The sequence below is a fragment of the Rana temporaria genome, chromosome 1 (assembly GCF_905171775.1).
Source record: "Rana temporaria chromosome 1, aRanTem1.1, whole genome shotgun sequence".
Taxonomy (NCBI): domain Eukaryota; kingdom Metazoa; phylum Chordata; class Amphibia; order Anura; family Ranidae; genus Rana; species Rana temporaria.
In genome coordinates, this window is record NC_053489.1 from 294992449 (window position 1) to 295010375 (window position 17927).

The 17927-nt window shown below is 41.9% G+C and overlaps 1 protein-coding gene across 1 annotated transcript in view; it reads left to right on the top strand.

Moving 5' to 3' along the window:
* Nucleotides 1-17927, top strand: part of UHRF2 (ubiquitin like with PHD and ring finger domains 2) — a 110379-nt gene that overhangs the window by 31447 nt on the left and 61005 nt on the right. Inside the window, exon 2 of the mRNA XM_040357613.1 lies at nt 8986-9216. Within this exon, the coding sequence (XP_040213547.1) occupies nt 8986-9216 (231 nt within the window). The remainder of the gene's footprint in view (nt 1-8985; nt 9217-17927) is intronic.

The window sequence follows — 17927 nt, forward strand, 5'->3', positions numbered from 1 at the left end:
CACCTATGTATACCAGTTTGATGCAGTGCGTGGCGTATGGTCTGAGCACTGACAGGCTGACCCCCACCCACCCCTTCACCCTCTCTGCAGCAATGCTGTCAGAACTCATACGTCTATTTCTCAAAGATAACCTCTGAATATGACGCTGAGCACGTGCACTCAACTTCTTTGGTCAACCATGGCGAGGCCTGTTCTGAGTGGAACCTGTCCTGTGTTAAACTGCTGTATGGTCTCGGCTAGCGGCCGATAAAGGGTTAATACAGGTGCATTGCACTTTACAGGTCGCCTTCTACTCCTGGCCTGTGAATGGACAGTGAAAGGAGTAGCAGCATGCTGATGAGCTCATCTCATTGTCACTATTCTATCTCCATGTATCAACGTGCTTCTTGAACCACAGCACACCTGATTGGCCCATTGTGCTGTTTCCCCCCCCCCCAGGTACTTCAAGAGGCTGATAACTCATATTCCGGTACCTACTGAAGATGTATGCAATGCTGCATTAATAGTTAAAGCGCTGCATTTGCTTGTGCCTTTTATATGGGCATGTAGTTTTGCTTTTGAAACGGGGGGAAAAAAAGCATGATTTGCCAAACATTAATATTTTGCCATTCATCAACCACCATATACAATTTTGTTACCGAAGTAGCAGCATGCCACCTTTTACTGAAAACACCAAGTATTTTATTTTGAAGAAATATATTCAGCAAGATCACTTGATTATGCCTGAAAGGATGTCAGTTTTACTCCCAAGTGTGTGTTTGTTTTTTTTTTTTTTTTACTGCAGTGGTTGTCAAGTGAATGTTCCAATATCCTTAGCTAGGCACTTGTATGCTGCATAATCCCCTGTATCTAGTGTGTTTTGCAATACCTTTAGCATCAAAGCTCTAAAGGAAGATTTAATGATTCAAAGTGGTATGTAAAGTCAAACTTTTTTTATTTTTTAAACATAATGGGGCAGATCCACAGAAATCTGCACCCGCGCAGCGTATCAGAGATACGCTACGCCGCCGTAACTTACCCGGCTTTAGTTTGAATCCATAAAGATTTTGCGCCGTAAGTTACGGCAACGTAGTCTATCTCTGGCGGCGTAACGGCACGTAATTCAAATCGGCGATTAGGGGGCGTGTTTCATTTAAATTTAGCGCGTCCCCGCGCCGAATGAACTGCGAATGCGCCGTCCCTAAATTTTCCGCCGTGCATTGCACTAAATGACTTGCAAGGACGTCATTTTTTTTAACATAGACGTGAATTACGTCCATCCCGATTCACGGACGACTTGCGCAAAAAAAATTAAAAATTAAAAATAAACGCGGGAACGACGGCCATACTTAACATGGCAGGTCTAACTATACGCAACAAAATACCAGCTTTAACTATACGCTGGAAAAAGCCAACTAGAGACGCCGGGAAAAAAATGCGACGGCCGCTTGTACATTCGTGGATCGTCGGAAATAGCTAATTTGCATACCCGACGCGGAAAACGACGAACGCCACCCAGCGGACGCCGAAGAATTGCATCTTAGATCCGAAGACGTACACCTGTCTCATCTAACCCAGATGCCGTCGTATCTTGAGGATTCAAAACGACGATACGACGCGGGTAATTTGAAATATCAGTAGATACGCCGGCGTACTCGCTCTGTGGATCTGCTATATATATATATATATATATATATATATATATATATATATATATATATATATATATATATATATATATATAATAGAGTGTGTGTGTGTATGTATGTACACAAATATATGTATATAAGATTCACCCTCCATTTGTTTCAGAAACCATTGTCTCGGGTACAGAAAGTAATATAAAATCCCCAAAAAATTCAGTTGTCGCAGGAGCCGAAGACCTGCGAGGGATTTCCTTTTTCCTTGTAGGTTTTCTTTTTTTCTTTTTTTTCTTGTGCCAAGAACTTTTTGTTTCGACTCCGATAGACCCATTTTTGCTACTTTTGTTTAAGCCCTGATGAAGATGGATTTTTGGCCCGTTACGGTTGATATCCACAAAGTATTTTGTACCCATGAGATGATTGTTTATTGTTTTTGGCTTTTTTTTTTTTTTCATTTTCATATTTACCAAAAAAAAAAAACCTAAGTGTCCTTTCACACGTGCGGACCGTTTTTTAGATCAGTTTTTTATCATCAGTTTTTTTCATCAGTTTTTTTCATCCTTTTTTTTTTTTGTTAGAACGGATGTTAGCGCATCGAATGTTAAACGGATCGTCCGCTAACATCCGTTTTTCGTCCGTTCCGTCTTTTTGACGGAAGAAAAATAGGGTTTCTTCCGTTCAGAAAAACGGAGCTTGACGGAGACGGATGTGAACGGACGTTAGCGGATGGTCATCCGCTATACCATTGGAAAGCATTGTAGTCCGTTTTTCATCCAATGAAAAACGGACGACGCACGTGTGAAAGGACCCTTACAGGCATCTTTAGTATTCCCCAATCTATCCAAAACGATTTGGTTTTATATAACTGGAACTCTGCTGTTAATAGAATATAATCCGAGTATCCAAATGTTTTATTATAGTTCCATAGCTACATGGCGGCAACCACATGTGCTCATTATGTTTCCAGGCTCTACTTCCTGTTTAGTAGCCTTTTACAGAGGCTCTGCTTTGCAAATCATCTTGTATCGCTATAAATCTACCAGTGTCTTGTTGAGACCAGGTTTGGTGTTGTCTCTTATGATATGCAGCTTCTTGTAACCAGGGACCATGTGATGTAGCCTGCCTAGGCTGTAGGCCACATGAAGAAGCTCCTGGGAAGCATTTGTCTGTTTACTCATGATAAAATTACATCATTTGATTTGCTAATGCTGAAACATGGCTTGTTGAACCATGTGATAATTTTAGGTACAGGTGTGCATTATAAAGAATTAAGTCGCAATGTAATATTTCCATGTTAGAAACCTTCGCTAGATGTTGCCTTTCTGCATATTCAAGCAGATTCTGCTCAGTTTCAGTGCATGTGATGTCAAGACCTATAGCATTGTGCAGGTCAAGGCTAAATAAATGAGTGGCAGCTTCTGTCTATGGCTTTTCACCTAGATGATGTGTTTCGTGACAGATGGCATCTAAAAAATATCTTCCCAGATGGAATTCATGTAAAGAATATCCTTCCATCTGCACATTCTACACTGACCTCTTTTTGACACCATCGGCAAATCTTTAGGCATCGCAGCTTTGCCTAGGCTGATCTAATGTTATTGAGCAGAAGGGTAGAAAGGTCAAAAGGCATTTCACAGGCAAGGCATTTCTATCTTGCACAGACATGTCGCAGGACCCAGAGTTTAAAGGAAAATACAGGTAGTGCCAACGTTTCACGAGCTTGTGCTGGACTGCGCTTGTTTTATGATATCTGTACTGGTAAGAAAATAATTTGTGCCAATGATGGGTAATCATCATTGGGGGTATAGCATCTCAAAAGGTATTGAACCATTGGATAACAGCCAGGCAAGTAGTATTTTTAGGAGAGGTGGTAGTTTTGGAAGCCGAAGCAGGGGGACCTTGCAGATGCATTCTTTTGGGGATATAAGGCGGCTTTCTTCAGACCACCAGGTCCACCGATTGACAATATTTCTTGTATGACCAGATAACAGCAGAGTGAACATTATTGGAATTGACTGAACACTTAATTTTTGTTAATAGTTATATACTTATCGCATTTGTTTCCCCAACACTTCATATTCCTGATATGTGCCTGCTGTACCATGTACTTGAAAATGTTATATTTGTATTGCTTCCTTTATGTGAAATCCCTGGTGTTCCCGCTAGTAGTCCCTCTGCTTTCCTGTTTAAAAACTGACAACGCTAAGCAGGGAGGGTACACCTTGGTCAGTTCTCTAGCTATGCTGGGAACTCGGCCTGCTCTCCTCCAATGATCAGACTTGTCCTGACACACCCCTACTGCACAGCCATTCACTGGGAAGCTTGGTGTACTGCTTCTAAACGTTGTAACAAGCCATGTTTGGCGTTTTTTACATTTAGGCCTCATTTCCACTGGCGTTTTTACAGCCACGTTTCTGAGCGTTTTTTACAGCTTAAAAACGCCTGTCCATGTTATTCTATGGCTTCATTCCCACATAGGCGTTTTTGAGCTGCTAGTGGCATAGACGTTTTTGAGCTGTAAAAAAAACGCGGGACCAGGGCGTTCTGAAGCTCCAGAGTAGAGCTGTAAAAACGCCAGACGTTAAAAAACGCTCAAAGACGCTCAAAAACGCGCAAAAACGCTCAAAAACGCGACCGCGGCATTTTTAAAGCTGCAGCTCCCAAAAAAAAAAATATTTTTTTTTTTTTTTTTTTTTTTACAAAATAAACATGGACAGGCGTTTTTAAGCTGTAAAAAAGCCTAACAACAGTGGCTGTAAAAACGCCAGTGGAAATGAAGCCTTAGGCTTCATTTCCATGGACGTTTTTACAGCCACTTTTCTGAGCGTTTTTTGCAGCTTAAAAACAGCTCTCCATGTTAGTCTAAGGCAGTGTTTCTCAATTCCAGTCCTCAGGCCCCCCCAACAGGTCAGGTTTTCAGGATTTCCCTCAGATGAAAAGGCTGTGGTGATTACTAAGGCAGTGAAACTGATCAAATCACCTGTGCAAAATAATGGAAATCCTGAAAACCTGACCTGTTGGGGGGGCCTGAGGACTGGAATTGAGAAACACTGGTCTAAGGCCTCATGCCCACCATGACGTTTTTGAGCTGTAGATGACTGAGCCGTTTTTAAGCTGCAAAAAAAAAAACAGGACCAAGTGCGTTCTGAAGCTCCAGAGTAGAGCTGTAAAAACGCCAGACGTTAAACGCTCAAAAACCTGCAAAAACGCTACCGCAGCGTTTTTGAGCTCCAGCTCAATAAATAACATGGACAGGCGTTTTTAAGCTGTAAAAAAGGCTAAAGAAAGTGGCTGTAAAAACGTCCATGGAAATGAAGCCTTATAGGGAGTTTTTTTTACTGAAAATGCAAAAAAAGCAGACGAATGCAGGTAACTGCATTTTTAGCGCTGCTTTTTCCTGGTAGCAGTGCTGGCGTTTTTTTAAATGTCCTATGTGCATGAGGCCTTATGCAGCTGAGAAGGGTTAAAATGGTATTTTATAGAGGTGTGTTTTTTGTTTTTATTTTTTTATCTATACAAAAAAATGTTTTTCATTTCTATTATAAACTGAATGGGTTGTTTTTATAAGGTGATCATTTTACAATCACTTTAATCTACTTTATTTGGTAGATTATTCATGTGTGTTTTTAGACAGGGCAGAAGTGATAGCCTGAGGTACCTCAAAGCGCCACCTTACCAATAATAGACTTGCGTATATTTAACATGACTCCTAATGTGCATTACTCACTTTATTTCCAGTAAAAAAAAGTGTTTTTTACCTGCTACTCATTTCCTGTATGAGCAAGCAAAGGATTACGGCGGATCATTTCCATGTGCTTACCTTCATAAAAAGAAACCAATGCTATAATCACAAAGCCACTTCCAATTATCTACATAACGCATAAACAGATTACATGTACAAGTTTGTGTTTTTTGTTTTGAGCTGGAGTGGGAAATTTGAAAGACATGCAAATTTTTCTGACCACCTTGGTTTCAGATCTGTAATAACAGCAGATTTTGGATGCAAAGTTTTAATATTTTACATGTTTAGCATGTGAACTTTATAAATAATATTGTTACAGTAGTGAGAGAAGGGAAAAAAGAATAGGTTGTGTATATGTTTATGATAACATGAAATGCAAGATAATTATTTTGTTTCAAATTTGTTAGTAAGGGTGTACTAGTTCACATCAACGCAACTTTGACAGCCAGCATCCTGCATGACTTCATTACGGCTTGCTTGCGACTTTATTAACAGAAGTCCATGCAAGTCGCGATGAAGTCCACCCTCAGAGTAGCGCTGGAACCTTTTTCCAAGTCGCTGCGACTAGAACCGTTCTATTGCTTTTAATAGGGAGCCTTGTCATGTGACTTTGTTACTCTCAAGTCTCATGACAAGTTGTGGAAGTGTGAATCGAGCCTGAGGTGTCCGTTTAATAAACTGTGAAGTTTTTTCTCCGTTCAGTTCACAGCAGTTCACGGCAGTTCTCATGAGGAGAATTATCTTGTATTGTATTGTATTGTATTGTAGTGTGTTTACAATACAATGAGTTTGTTAGGCTCCATAAAAAAAAAAAAAAAAAAAAAAAAAAGTTTTTTTTTTTACACAGTTTCGGAAAGTTTAGAGATTTTTTTTTTCTGCTAGAAAGCTCCAATCAGAGATGCAAACCAGAAGGTGTTTTTCCTGCCTCTTAACACAAGCTCAAAAAATGCCTGTAATCGTCCTAATGTGCATGGACACATAGGATAACATTGAGCTGCTTCTACAGGCAGAACGCAAACTCCTCTAGAAGCAGCGATTTTTAACCAGTGTGCATGGAGCTTAGTCTATAATGTTTTTATACGTTTCGCTGAACAAAATGTAAAGAGAATTTCAAAAGAAAGGGAAAAAGGCCTACTCCACTGCCATGCGATGCACTAATATGTTAGTTGTAACTGTACACTTCGGTCATATAAATGAATACTTATGTTGTCTAATAATGCAGGCATCAAAGGAGATTGGCAAAAAAAAAAAAAAAAAGATTCTTCTTGTAACTTCTAGTAAAAATGTGCGTTTAACTAATTGTATAAAAAGCAAATACTTGTAACACGTTTGTCAAGTACAAGTTACAATTAAAGTCCTGAATTTATTACCAGTTACCCAATTATGCGGGGCCTTAAAGTGGTTGTAAACCACTTTAACCTACAGGTAAGCCTAGATTAAGGCTTACCTGTAGGTGCTTGAAATATCTCCCAGACCTGCACGGTCTAGGACAGGGGTCCTCAAACTATGGCCCTCCAGTTGTTCAGGAACTACAATTCCCATCATGCCTAGTCATGTCTGTGAATGTCAGAGTTTTACAATGCCTCATGGGATTTGTAGTTCCGCAACAGCTGGAGAGTTGTAGTTTGAAGATCCCTGGTCTAGGAGATATTTGCAAATCGATGTACGGTGATTTCTTCTGCGCATGCGCCGGAGTTAGAAAGGGCACGCTGTTCCCTTTCTAACTCTGGTCATGCCGTGAGTGGAGACTCCCACGCACATGCGTGGGAGTGACGTCACGCGACTCCAGCCACTCACAGACCCGGAGTTTGCGGCCCTGGAAGGAAGAAGGGTGAAGAATGTATGCTTGCTACTCGCAAGGAAAACTGGGACATCGCAGGCTTCTCCTGCGGGTAAGTGTCACATAATGGGCTACTATGCGATGCATAGTAGCCCATTATGCTTTACCTTTGCAGGGAAACAAAGCATAAGTAACACCCATCAGGGTTTACTTCCTCTTTAGGGCTGGTCAAACTGAAAGGAAATATGCAATTATTTTGACAGGATCCTGAAAAGCATTGCACGTGCAATCAGCAGATTGCAAGTTGGAATGTCTTCCTCCTAGCTTTGTGCCTATAGCTCCATGTAGGCTATCTGTTACAAGTCTGGAAGCAGACTGAACTATAAGTGTGCTGCTCGGCAAGCTTGCAGCTCATTTAAAGTACGTCTGCCTCGGTGGCCGATTGGGGTTTGTAGTTCTCTCATTCATAGAACGCTGTGCATGAATAACGTGGCTATGTGGGTGGAGTCCCGCAGTCACGCAGTTTATAAAATGTGAAAGTGGATGCAGTGAGAGTACCCGCTGTCATGGATGGGTGAGGGGCCAAGGGGGGTGCTTAACAGTAACATGTTACACTATTACAAATGTGTAACATGTTTCCAAAGGTGAACTTGTCCTTTTTTTAAAGTGTTTAACCAAAAAAAAAAAAAAAAACGCATCCTGGTCCCTTAAAGCAGATTAAATAGCACAGTGCTTGTGCTAATCTTCCCCCCTCTAAACTGTAAAAACAAACACTGTAGCTGCTGACTTTTTATAAGGACACTTACCTGTCCTGGGCGCCCGTGATGTCGGCCCCCCGAGGCCAATCCGTCCTTTGGATCGTTTCCCAGCACCGCCATCCTCACTAAAGGAAACGGGCAGTGGAGCCTTGCGACTTCACTGCCCGTTTCCTACTGTGCATGCGCGAGTTGCACGACGCTTCATGAATGGGCGCCTGTCTTCTGGGACACACAGGTTGAATCTGTTGAAAATGTACTTTAAAATTGCCAAGAAACTAAACTTCTTTATACTCGTTGCAGCCAAGAGGGCCATTGCTAAATCCTGGATATTACCTTTTTGGTGTCCCTTTTGTAGGCAAAGAGGAAAATATTGTGGATTATGTCTTTATGAAAAGATTGCTAGTGTTTTGAATGATACTGTTACGCGATTTGAGAGTCTAGGAAACATGGACCCAATATTTACATTTTCTGGTTAATTAGTATCTTTTTTTATGTGGTGTTTATTGATAGCGGGTCCATCATATTTCCTTTCTCTTGCTTTATCTGTCCTTTTTTTTTCTGGCTGCTTTCTTTTTGTTTGCTTTCCTTTTTTTATTTTGGAGATCATTGTGGCAGACGATACCTATAATATAGGGCTATGCTCCTTTTTTGTTTTTGGCGATCGGCGGGTCCGCCGTACCTGCTGATTGGCTCTTGCTATGTCCAATCACGGCAGGAGCGGGTAGCCGGCGGCGTGCTCCCCAGACCCGAAATCATGTACCAGTATGTGATTTTTTTTTTTTTTAACAGGAGACAAACCTTGCCGCCGTATATGTATGATATATGGTCGGCAAGCTGTTATAATACTTGCAGAAAAAGGGACAATGTAAATGAAACCGTGTGTGCTTGGTATCACGTTTTAATGTTGTTTTCCCAAGCATGTTTGGTCCTAACATTTTGTCACAGGGTACAGGTAGTAAGGTGTATAATACCATTTACACATTTAAATATACACCTGTCAACTCTCCAAACTACTAGAATCGTTGGTACTTTTGATCAGAAAAGGCTTCACACTTAGTGTTCTTTATTTTATTTATTTTACAGCTGGAAGATGGACATACACTCTTTGACTACAACGTTGGATTAAATGACATTGTCCAACTCTTAATCCGTTCGCAGTCTGAGGGCAGCAGCAATTCTTCAAAGAAAAAGGAAGGGGAAAGCAAAGTTCAGTTAAATTCTACAAATAAGAAGTTGCGTGTATCCACTCCTTCAGTTCAGCCCTCCACTTCTGCCCGAGCCTTCCTGATTGATCCGGGAATTGGAATTTACAAGGTAGGCCCTGATGTTACACAAAGTTATTTTGTTTGTTTAGGGTTTTTCCTTATATTTGCTTTTGAGGGTTTATATGTTTTTATAATACACTGTGTTATATGTTACTTTTTTGTTTGAACATATTTTCTAATTCTAAGCTACTATTTTGCTTTTAAAAATTGTATTCTAAATGAATAAGTGTCATGTTTAATGTTATTTAAAGCTTGGTTATTATTATTATTATTATTATTATTATTATTATTATTATTATTGGATTTTATTTTATTTTTTTGGGGTCAGTTACACAGCAGAAGACTCACTTTGAGTTGACCTATTTTTGCAGCAAAGATAAATTGGGTAACTCCTCATTGAGCACTGAGCTCTGCATTTTGATGCTTTCCAGACCTTCACTTATGTTTTAATTGGCAGCAGAGCATAGTGTTTTAGGACTGAGGCAGTGGCACGACCATGGCTCTGACCCAATCTTTGAATACTCTTTGTGAGACAGCCATTTAGACTGAAACCTATGGACACTTTCTTTTGAAATCTCTACCTACCCTCCACTGAACTGGAATTATGTAGGTTATTATGGTCTTTGACCTTCCCTTATTCAGCTCTGCATTATAGCAAGATGCACATCTCTGTGTACTTTATTGGTCAACTTCAGGACACTCTCTTACTCTAGAGCAGCAGTCTCCAAACTGCGGCCAGAGGGCTGGATGCGGCCCTTTGCTAGCCTTTATCCGGCCCTTGGGGAAGTATCCCTCCCACTGATACGAGACACTATTCTGACATCTGACACCGACAGTGGAGCACCATTTCTACCACTGACACCACTAATGGGGCACTAATCCTCCCTATGATACAAACAATGGGGCACTATTTCTCCCCCTAATACCATATGTTAAGTCCCACTGATGCCGGGAAAATTTCCACCCCCGTTTGCCAAAGTCCGGCCCTCCAAGAGTCTGAAGGACAATAAACCGGCCCTTTGTTTAGAATGTTTGGAGACCCCTGCTCTAGGGCCATGGCACAACCTACACTGACCCAGTCTATGCAGACTCAAAGTTGTTTGACCTGAACCATGTTGGTCTTTCCACAGCATTTTTCCAGCTTCAGAGAGCCGCACTCATGAAAGAGTGTTCAACTCCTTGCTTGCTCTTTAAAATCTTCAGAATTTATTGGAACAGGTGCATCCGAGCAACTACCTCCTGTGCAATGCCTGGTGAGCTTCAAGGATGCAGCACTCGGCATGGGAAGTCTCTGCAAACCTCCATGTAATCCATGCAAAAAAAGGCAGTAAGGCTGGTGCCATGGAAGTCGGCTAAAACATTGATTTGTTATAGGCATGTGAACAAAGGTCAAAACGGTCAACGCGTTTCGGCCGTAAAGTATTACTAAACCCACAACAGTAAAATCAGGCTGTATATGCAGCATAGCATGCTTGTTTTTCTCACTGTGGCACTTAAGGGGTTAATTCTCTGCATTGTGTAAAAAGGCTGTTTTATCCTGTATGCCTAGAGCCTCTCCCTGCACAGTCTATCTGGGGAAGGCCAGCTAACACTCAGAGTAGCCGACCTGCACATGCTCAGTTGTCTTTTATGCTGGAGAGAACAGTTGCTTATTCTCAGAGATAGGCAGGTCACATGATATTGACCTCATACATGTGGGCATGTATACAGGCTGCAGTGGAAATCTCCTCCTTCCTGAACTCTCAGCACTGGAGAAAATCTGCAGTTTATCATGTAGCGTAGCCCTCCAGCTGCCCACTGTCACTGCTGAAAGCGCTTCCATCTTCATCCAGTCCTGTCTTCCTTCTGGGTTTGCGGGCTGTGGTGATGTGAATGGCCGAGTTAGTGTTGATGTCACTATTTACGGCACAGCTCCTAAAGAGTGGCACGGGTATACCATTCCTTCAGTGCGCATGCGCTGGTGACTTCATCAGCTGCATCTAAAGTAAATATCTCCTAAACAGTACGTTTATAAGATATTTACTGTACCTATAGGTATAGCCAGGTAACCATGCAAGGTTGGCAGCGATGACCCCATTGTTCTAACTGGAGCTGTATTGATGGAATTATTTATAATATGCTTTGGTTTTGTAAAAATTGGAGTGACACTCTTCTTGGTGCAAAATTTTCTGTTTGGCGTTCATCAGAATTTATCACAGCCATAGTTCCTCCTTTTTTTTTTTTTTTTTTTTTCTTGTGCAAATTCCTAACTCTGATTTCTGATTAATCCGTAGTGGATTCTGCTCATAATTTCTATAATCCTGTTTTATTATTTTCAGGCAGAGTGTAATGATGCCATCATATTTCTCAACGATTTTGGGTGTACAGTAAATGGCATGTGTTCCACCCCATCCTTCTGCTCCTTTGTTTGCCTATTGGAGTTGCAATTTATTTTCATTCCTGCCTACTGTAGATGTTGTTACCCCACACTCTCTCCTTCCTAGACTTGTGGGTTGCTGTCCTGTTCATTTGAATGTAATATTTTGAGGGTTCTCTTGTCCATACATGGCTCCTTAGAGATTACTTGCTGTCTGGGAATATCCCTTATTCTAGATCTTTCTTAATACCAAAAGTTAAAGGTACCTTCAATAACTTTCAGACTATTTTTTTTTTCTAGTATATTTATGTTCTGGTGGATATACTTCATCTGTCCAAGCTTCCTTTCCTTGACAAAAAAAAGGAAATGAGGATTAACTTTCTAAAATGAGACTTTTGAGGCACAACATGTAATGCTAATTCTTTATTTAGAATCGACATTCGTAAAATTGTAATCTCCAATATCCCTAAATTTCTTCAAGTCCGTTTGCAGTACAAATGTAGAATACATTGTGACAGGATCATGTAGTATATTGGGAGATACTGATTTCTTTATGATTTCTCGATTTGTCTAGACTTAATCCACTTCCTCAGGAGCTTTAATCACAGCCATCTAAACAAAAAAGAATAATCGTTGAACATTTCATCATCCTGGTATACTAAATAGAGTGATAGTCCCAGGCTAAGCAGGAGGGGCAACAACATACGTGCCACTCAGAAGGTACTTTTACAAACAAGAAATACCCCCCCCCCCCCCACAATTAATCTAGTGCCAGTATTACAGTGGCTGTAAACCCAACCACACAACTAGATTAGGGCTTACCTGTAGGTGCAAGAAATATCTCCTTAACGGTTAAGGAGATATTTTCACAAAAACGGGCACCAATGTGTACGGTGCGCCGTAGACAACGGTGCGGCCGCACTGAGCGTGCCGTTTTTGTGAATGGTACATTCAGGGGTTAATGCCCCATTTCCGCGCATGCGCAGGAGTGACATTATCGCTGCTCCGGCCAATCACAGTGCCGGAGCGGCGATAACGGGAAGAAGATCGGAGAAGACATGGCCGCGGAGGGCACGGAGCAGAACCTCGGGGGCTTCGATCTCGGGTAAGTCAATCATAATGAGCTAGTATGCTATTCTTGTGGCCATACTTCATCTGTTCAATCTTGCTTTCCCTGAATTCAAGGGTTTAGTATACTGAGCTTAGGCCTTCACATCAGTGATTTGTCTGTTAATATTCGTATATCGTAATTGTTGGCCTAAGTTAGATTCCTAATGTGGTTAGTATTGTTCTATTAGTATCTCCTTTAAGTTAGATGATTGGTTGTCCTTCACATTGTTGGTAGAGGCTCTTATGCCTTCAACAAGCACTGAGTGCTTCAATCCCCCCCCCCCCCCCGGAAAATGACCGAATCCACTTTCTACAGCAGTTGGTTGTGCTTACCCTATCTTCTCCCTACAGCGTTCATCAGCCTGACCCATATTGTGCTAACCCTTTCTTTCCTTTCAAAGCCTACAGTAGATGGGCATCTCATGGCAAATCAGAAACTCCAATGCATTTTTGTCAATGAAAGAAATGCATTTAAAGAGATGCTTGTTTTACTGCCTATTTAAGATAGTTGTGGTATGTTTGAAAATGTCATTGTTAAACAGTTATAGTGACAATTTTGATAAACCACGTGGAAAACATGGTGTGACGGCCATGTATGCAAGAGGTTACAGTACAAGGGTGCCTATGTATGGGCAGATCTCTCATTGTTAACAATGGGAGGTAAGACGTTGGCCTGTATTCTATAGAAGCATAATTGGAACCAATTAACTCTTAAACAGCCCAATCATAGCATTGGAAGCTCACATCTGCTGTGCTGATTTTGAATATTGACCTGTCAAATATAATTTTAATCCATAGGCATTACTGTGCTGCAGAAGAGTAGAAAAGGTCATTAGCTACCACAAAGTTATTCCTATTCTTTCAGTAAATTTTACAATGCTTCATTCGTTTGCTAAGTTTCTTGTGTGCCTGTTAAATGATCTACTGTTTAACGTTCCAGGGGTCTCAAACTGGCGGCGGTCCTCCAGCTGTTGCCGAAACTACAAGTCCCATCATGCCTCTGCCATTGGAAGTCATGCTTGTAACTGTCAGCCTTGGGCCGCCAGTTTAAACCCATGGTTTAAACCAGGGATCTTCAAACTACGGCCCCCCAGTTGTTCAGGAACTACAATTCCCATCATGCCTAGTCATGTCTGTGAATGTCAGAGGTTTACAATGCCTCATGGGATGTGTAGTTCCGCAACAGCTGGAGGACCGTAGTTTGAGGATCCCTGGTTTAACCACTTCCATACAGGGCACGTATACACCTTCCCGCCCAAGCCAATTTTCAGCTTTCAGCACTGTCGCACTTTGAATGGCAATTGCGCGGTCATGCTACACTGTACCCAAACAAAACTGGCGTCCCTTTTTCCCCACAAATAGAGCTTTCTTTTGGTGGTATTTGATCACCTCTGCGATTTTTTTTTTTATGCGCAACAACTAAAAAAAGACTGAAAATTTTGAAAAAAAATATGTTTTTATTTTTTTCTGTTAATTTTTTTGTAAATAAGTACGTTTTCTTTCAATAACGGGCACTGATATGGCGGCACTGATGGGCACCGATGAGATGGCACTGATGGGCATCGATGAGGTAGTACTGACGGGCACAGATGTGGTGGTACTGATTGGCGGCGCTTGTATGCGGCACTGATGGGCACACAGGCGGCACTGATGGGCACTCATGGGCGGCACTGATGGGCACTCATGGGCGGCACTGATGGGCACTCATGGGCGGCACTGATGGGCACTCATGGGCGGCACTGATGGGCACTCATGGGCGGCACTGATGGGCACTGATGGGCGGCACTGGGCACTCATGGGCGGCACTTATGGGTGGCACTGATGGCTACTTATGGGTGGCACAGATGGGCACTGATAAGTGGGCACTGGGCATGGATGGGCACTGTAGGGTGGCACTGATGGACACTGTAGGGTGGCACTGATGGACAATGTGGGGTGGCACTGATGGACACTGGGGCGGCACTGATTTAGCTATGTTGCCAGTCAGTGCCCATTTGTGGGCACTGATTGGCATCTTTTTTTTTTTTAATGCTTTTTTTTTTTTTTTTTTACAGACTTTTTTTTTATTTTTTTTTACAGACTTTTTTTTTTTTTTTTGCCCACCCTGGTGGTCCAGGGTGGGCATCCCTGGTGGTCCATGTGGCGATCCGAGGGGGGGCTGCGCTGATAAACAATCAGCGCGAACCCCCCCTGTCAGGAGAGCCGCAGATCGGCTCTCCTCTACTCGCGTCTGTCAGACGCGAGTGAGGAAGAGCCGACAACGGCTTTTCCTGTTTACACCGTGAACAGCCGTGATTCGACACGGCTGATCACGTGGTAAAGAGTCTCCGTAAGAGACTCTTTACCAAGATCGGTGTTGCGGGGTGTCAGACTGACACCCCGCAACAACGATCGCCGCGATGCGCGCCCCCGGGGGCGCGCAGCGGCTCAGAATCCTGAGGACGTCATATGACGTCCGGTCAGGATCAGACAACCACTTTGCCGCCGTCAATATGTCATTGGCGGGCGGCAAGTGGTTAAACCCTATATTTTTCTTTATACTGCATATTTATTCTTTAATAAGGTGTGATGTTGTAAAAATCTGGTTTCAGTGATTTAAATTGAATGTAATGTTTATTGCTTAACTTTTAGCAAACCGCTAAATACACCCTTGACATAAATATATGCACTGTTTTACCTGTTGCTTTGTAAATTTGCCTTGCCAGTCCTGAGTTTTATCCAGCCATGTCGGACAGCTAAGTTGGTGATCTGACATTTCTCTGCTGCAGTTAAAGTTCGTAAACCGCTGAAAAAAAAGCCAAAGCTGCAAGACAATGGCATAATGTGATAGTATGCTTGCATACTAGCACATTATGAAATACTTGCCTTAGAACGAAGCTCCCGCAGCACACTCAGTTGCCGCTGAGGGAGCAGACATGTTCCCTCGCTGGTGCTGGTTCTGGCTCTGGCACTCTGAGCGGCCGGAGCCACGATGATGTCACTCCCGAGCATGCTCTTCGTTCCGGCAGTATACGCCGGACCTGCAGAGCGCATGCATGTCTGGCGTCAGCGGCGGCATGCAGGGTCAATATCTCAGGGTCAATATCTGTTCTTTTTACCTACAGGTAAGCCTTATTATAGATGTGCTAGTGTGCATAGAGCTTTAGGCTACTTTCACACTTAGGTATTTTACAGTGGCATATACAGTGTTCCTAAACCTCCCCTGCCATTGAAATCAATAGGCAGTGCCGATGAAGCGTCTGCAAAGCGCTCTGGCAGTGGCGCTTTTCGGGCACTTTTTAACCCTTTCCTCAGCCGCTAGCGGGAGTTATAAGCACCTCTATAACAGCGGCACTTTACCGCTAACTTGCCCCCCCCCCCCTCCTGCTGCCACAGTGTAAAAGTAACCTTAGAGTTGTGTGTGTGTGTGTGTGTGTGTGTGTGTGTGTCTATAGATAGATAGATATAGATCCTGAATGCAGAGAGTTCTTTAAAAAAAATATATATATATATATATATATATATATATATATATATATATATATATATATATATATATATATATATATATATATATATATATATATATTCCGTTTTGAATGTCACCAATAAAATATAGTTTAGAGATTTCCTCTAAACACATAGTACAGGTTTCTTAGTACCAGTGTGAAGGATGTTTTACAGGGGATGGGGTATCAAGACAGATTCAGGTAGCTGCATTTTAAAATACATTTTGTAAATAATAAATAGCATTATAATATGTATGTGTTTTTTTTTTTTTTTTTTTTTTTTTTCATATCTGCCTGGAGTTCAGCTTTACATAAAATAATTAAAACTATGACATTTGACTATATAATATAAGGGCTTTAATTGTATGATATATAGGGACAGTTATCCCGATCTGTACATAACCTGCAAGCACACAATGGATGACTTTCCCCGAGCATAAAAGACATCGACAAAATGGTGGAAGTGAGCGGCTACAGAGGCACACGCTGATCTGCAGAAGCTAGATGTAAATACAAGGAAAATGCACACAGGATGAACGCGTTCTTAAAATGTGACAGACATTCGCCGTTCCCTGGATCTTCAGGATAACGAAGCTAGCGTTCTCCACAGCGAGCTGTAAATACATAGACTGAGAATGCACAAAATGCGAGCACAGTCCTGGAACAAAGGAGACGTCCTCAGCACGTCTGAAGGCAGTGGTTAGAGAACTGTGCGGAGATCCACAAAATGGTGGAAGTCAGCGACTACAGAGGCGTGTTGCTATGCGCAGGCCAGTAGCCAGATTTAAATCTTTGCAGCATAGATGTGAAATATGGGCTATCCTCACTTGGCTAAATATACATATAATGAGAATACAGTCCCTGAACAAAAGATAAACATCCTCGGAAATGACTGAAGGCTGGAGCTAGAGAAGCGTGCTGAAGTGTAAAAGCCGTTCGCTAGATGGTAATATGAGAGCATACAGGACAAGCACAGTTCCAGAACAGAGGCATGGCGGAAGGCAGCCTCTAAAGCTCGAGGACAGACTGAATTTTTTTTTTTTTTTTAACTGTAAAAATGATTTAGAACATTTTGAGTTTTTTATTCCTTGCTGATCTGCTAGTTCTAGGCGCCTTCAGCTGACGTCCAACAATAACAAAACCTGGTGTTTAGGGACAAATTCTGGGAATTCTCAGTTTAGGCTGCATTAGTGTTTCAGTTCCACTTCTCGTCTGCTATTCTTTTTACATGTCTCATTTAGCATGCCGTTTCCATGGGGATTTTACCGATCGCAAGCTTGCATTTGTTCTGAACTCAACTGGGCACCTCCTTATTTTTCTGAAGCCTTATTTGACAAAGTGTGCACTATGTGTACATGCACATTTTGGAATAAGAAAATGTATTCCGAATGCCTCCATTTTGTCAAGGACAACATTGTTAAAGTAGAAGTATGGGCAATTTTTTTATTTTTAGTAAGGAAGGGTTGTAACCCCTGTCAGATTATTTTTTTTCACCATCTTTGTGCCATTGCGGAGATATCCCTTAACTTCCTGTCCCTAAGGCAAGCAGGAAGTGAGAGGAAATCTCTGGAAATTTAAAGGCATTTCTTGAGGACCCCCAGGTCACCAAAACTAGTGTCTCTATTGGAAGATTTCCCCTCTTACTTTTCTTGGGACAGCTCAAAATTTGAGGTTTTCTTTTACTTTCAATGATGACGGTAAACAGGACAAATGGGGTGAATCTTTCTAACGGGGGCACAGACTGTAATAGAAACTGATAGGTGTTCCAATCCATCTCTACTTTATCCAAAACTATAAAAAAAGGTT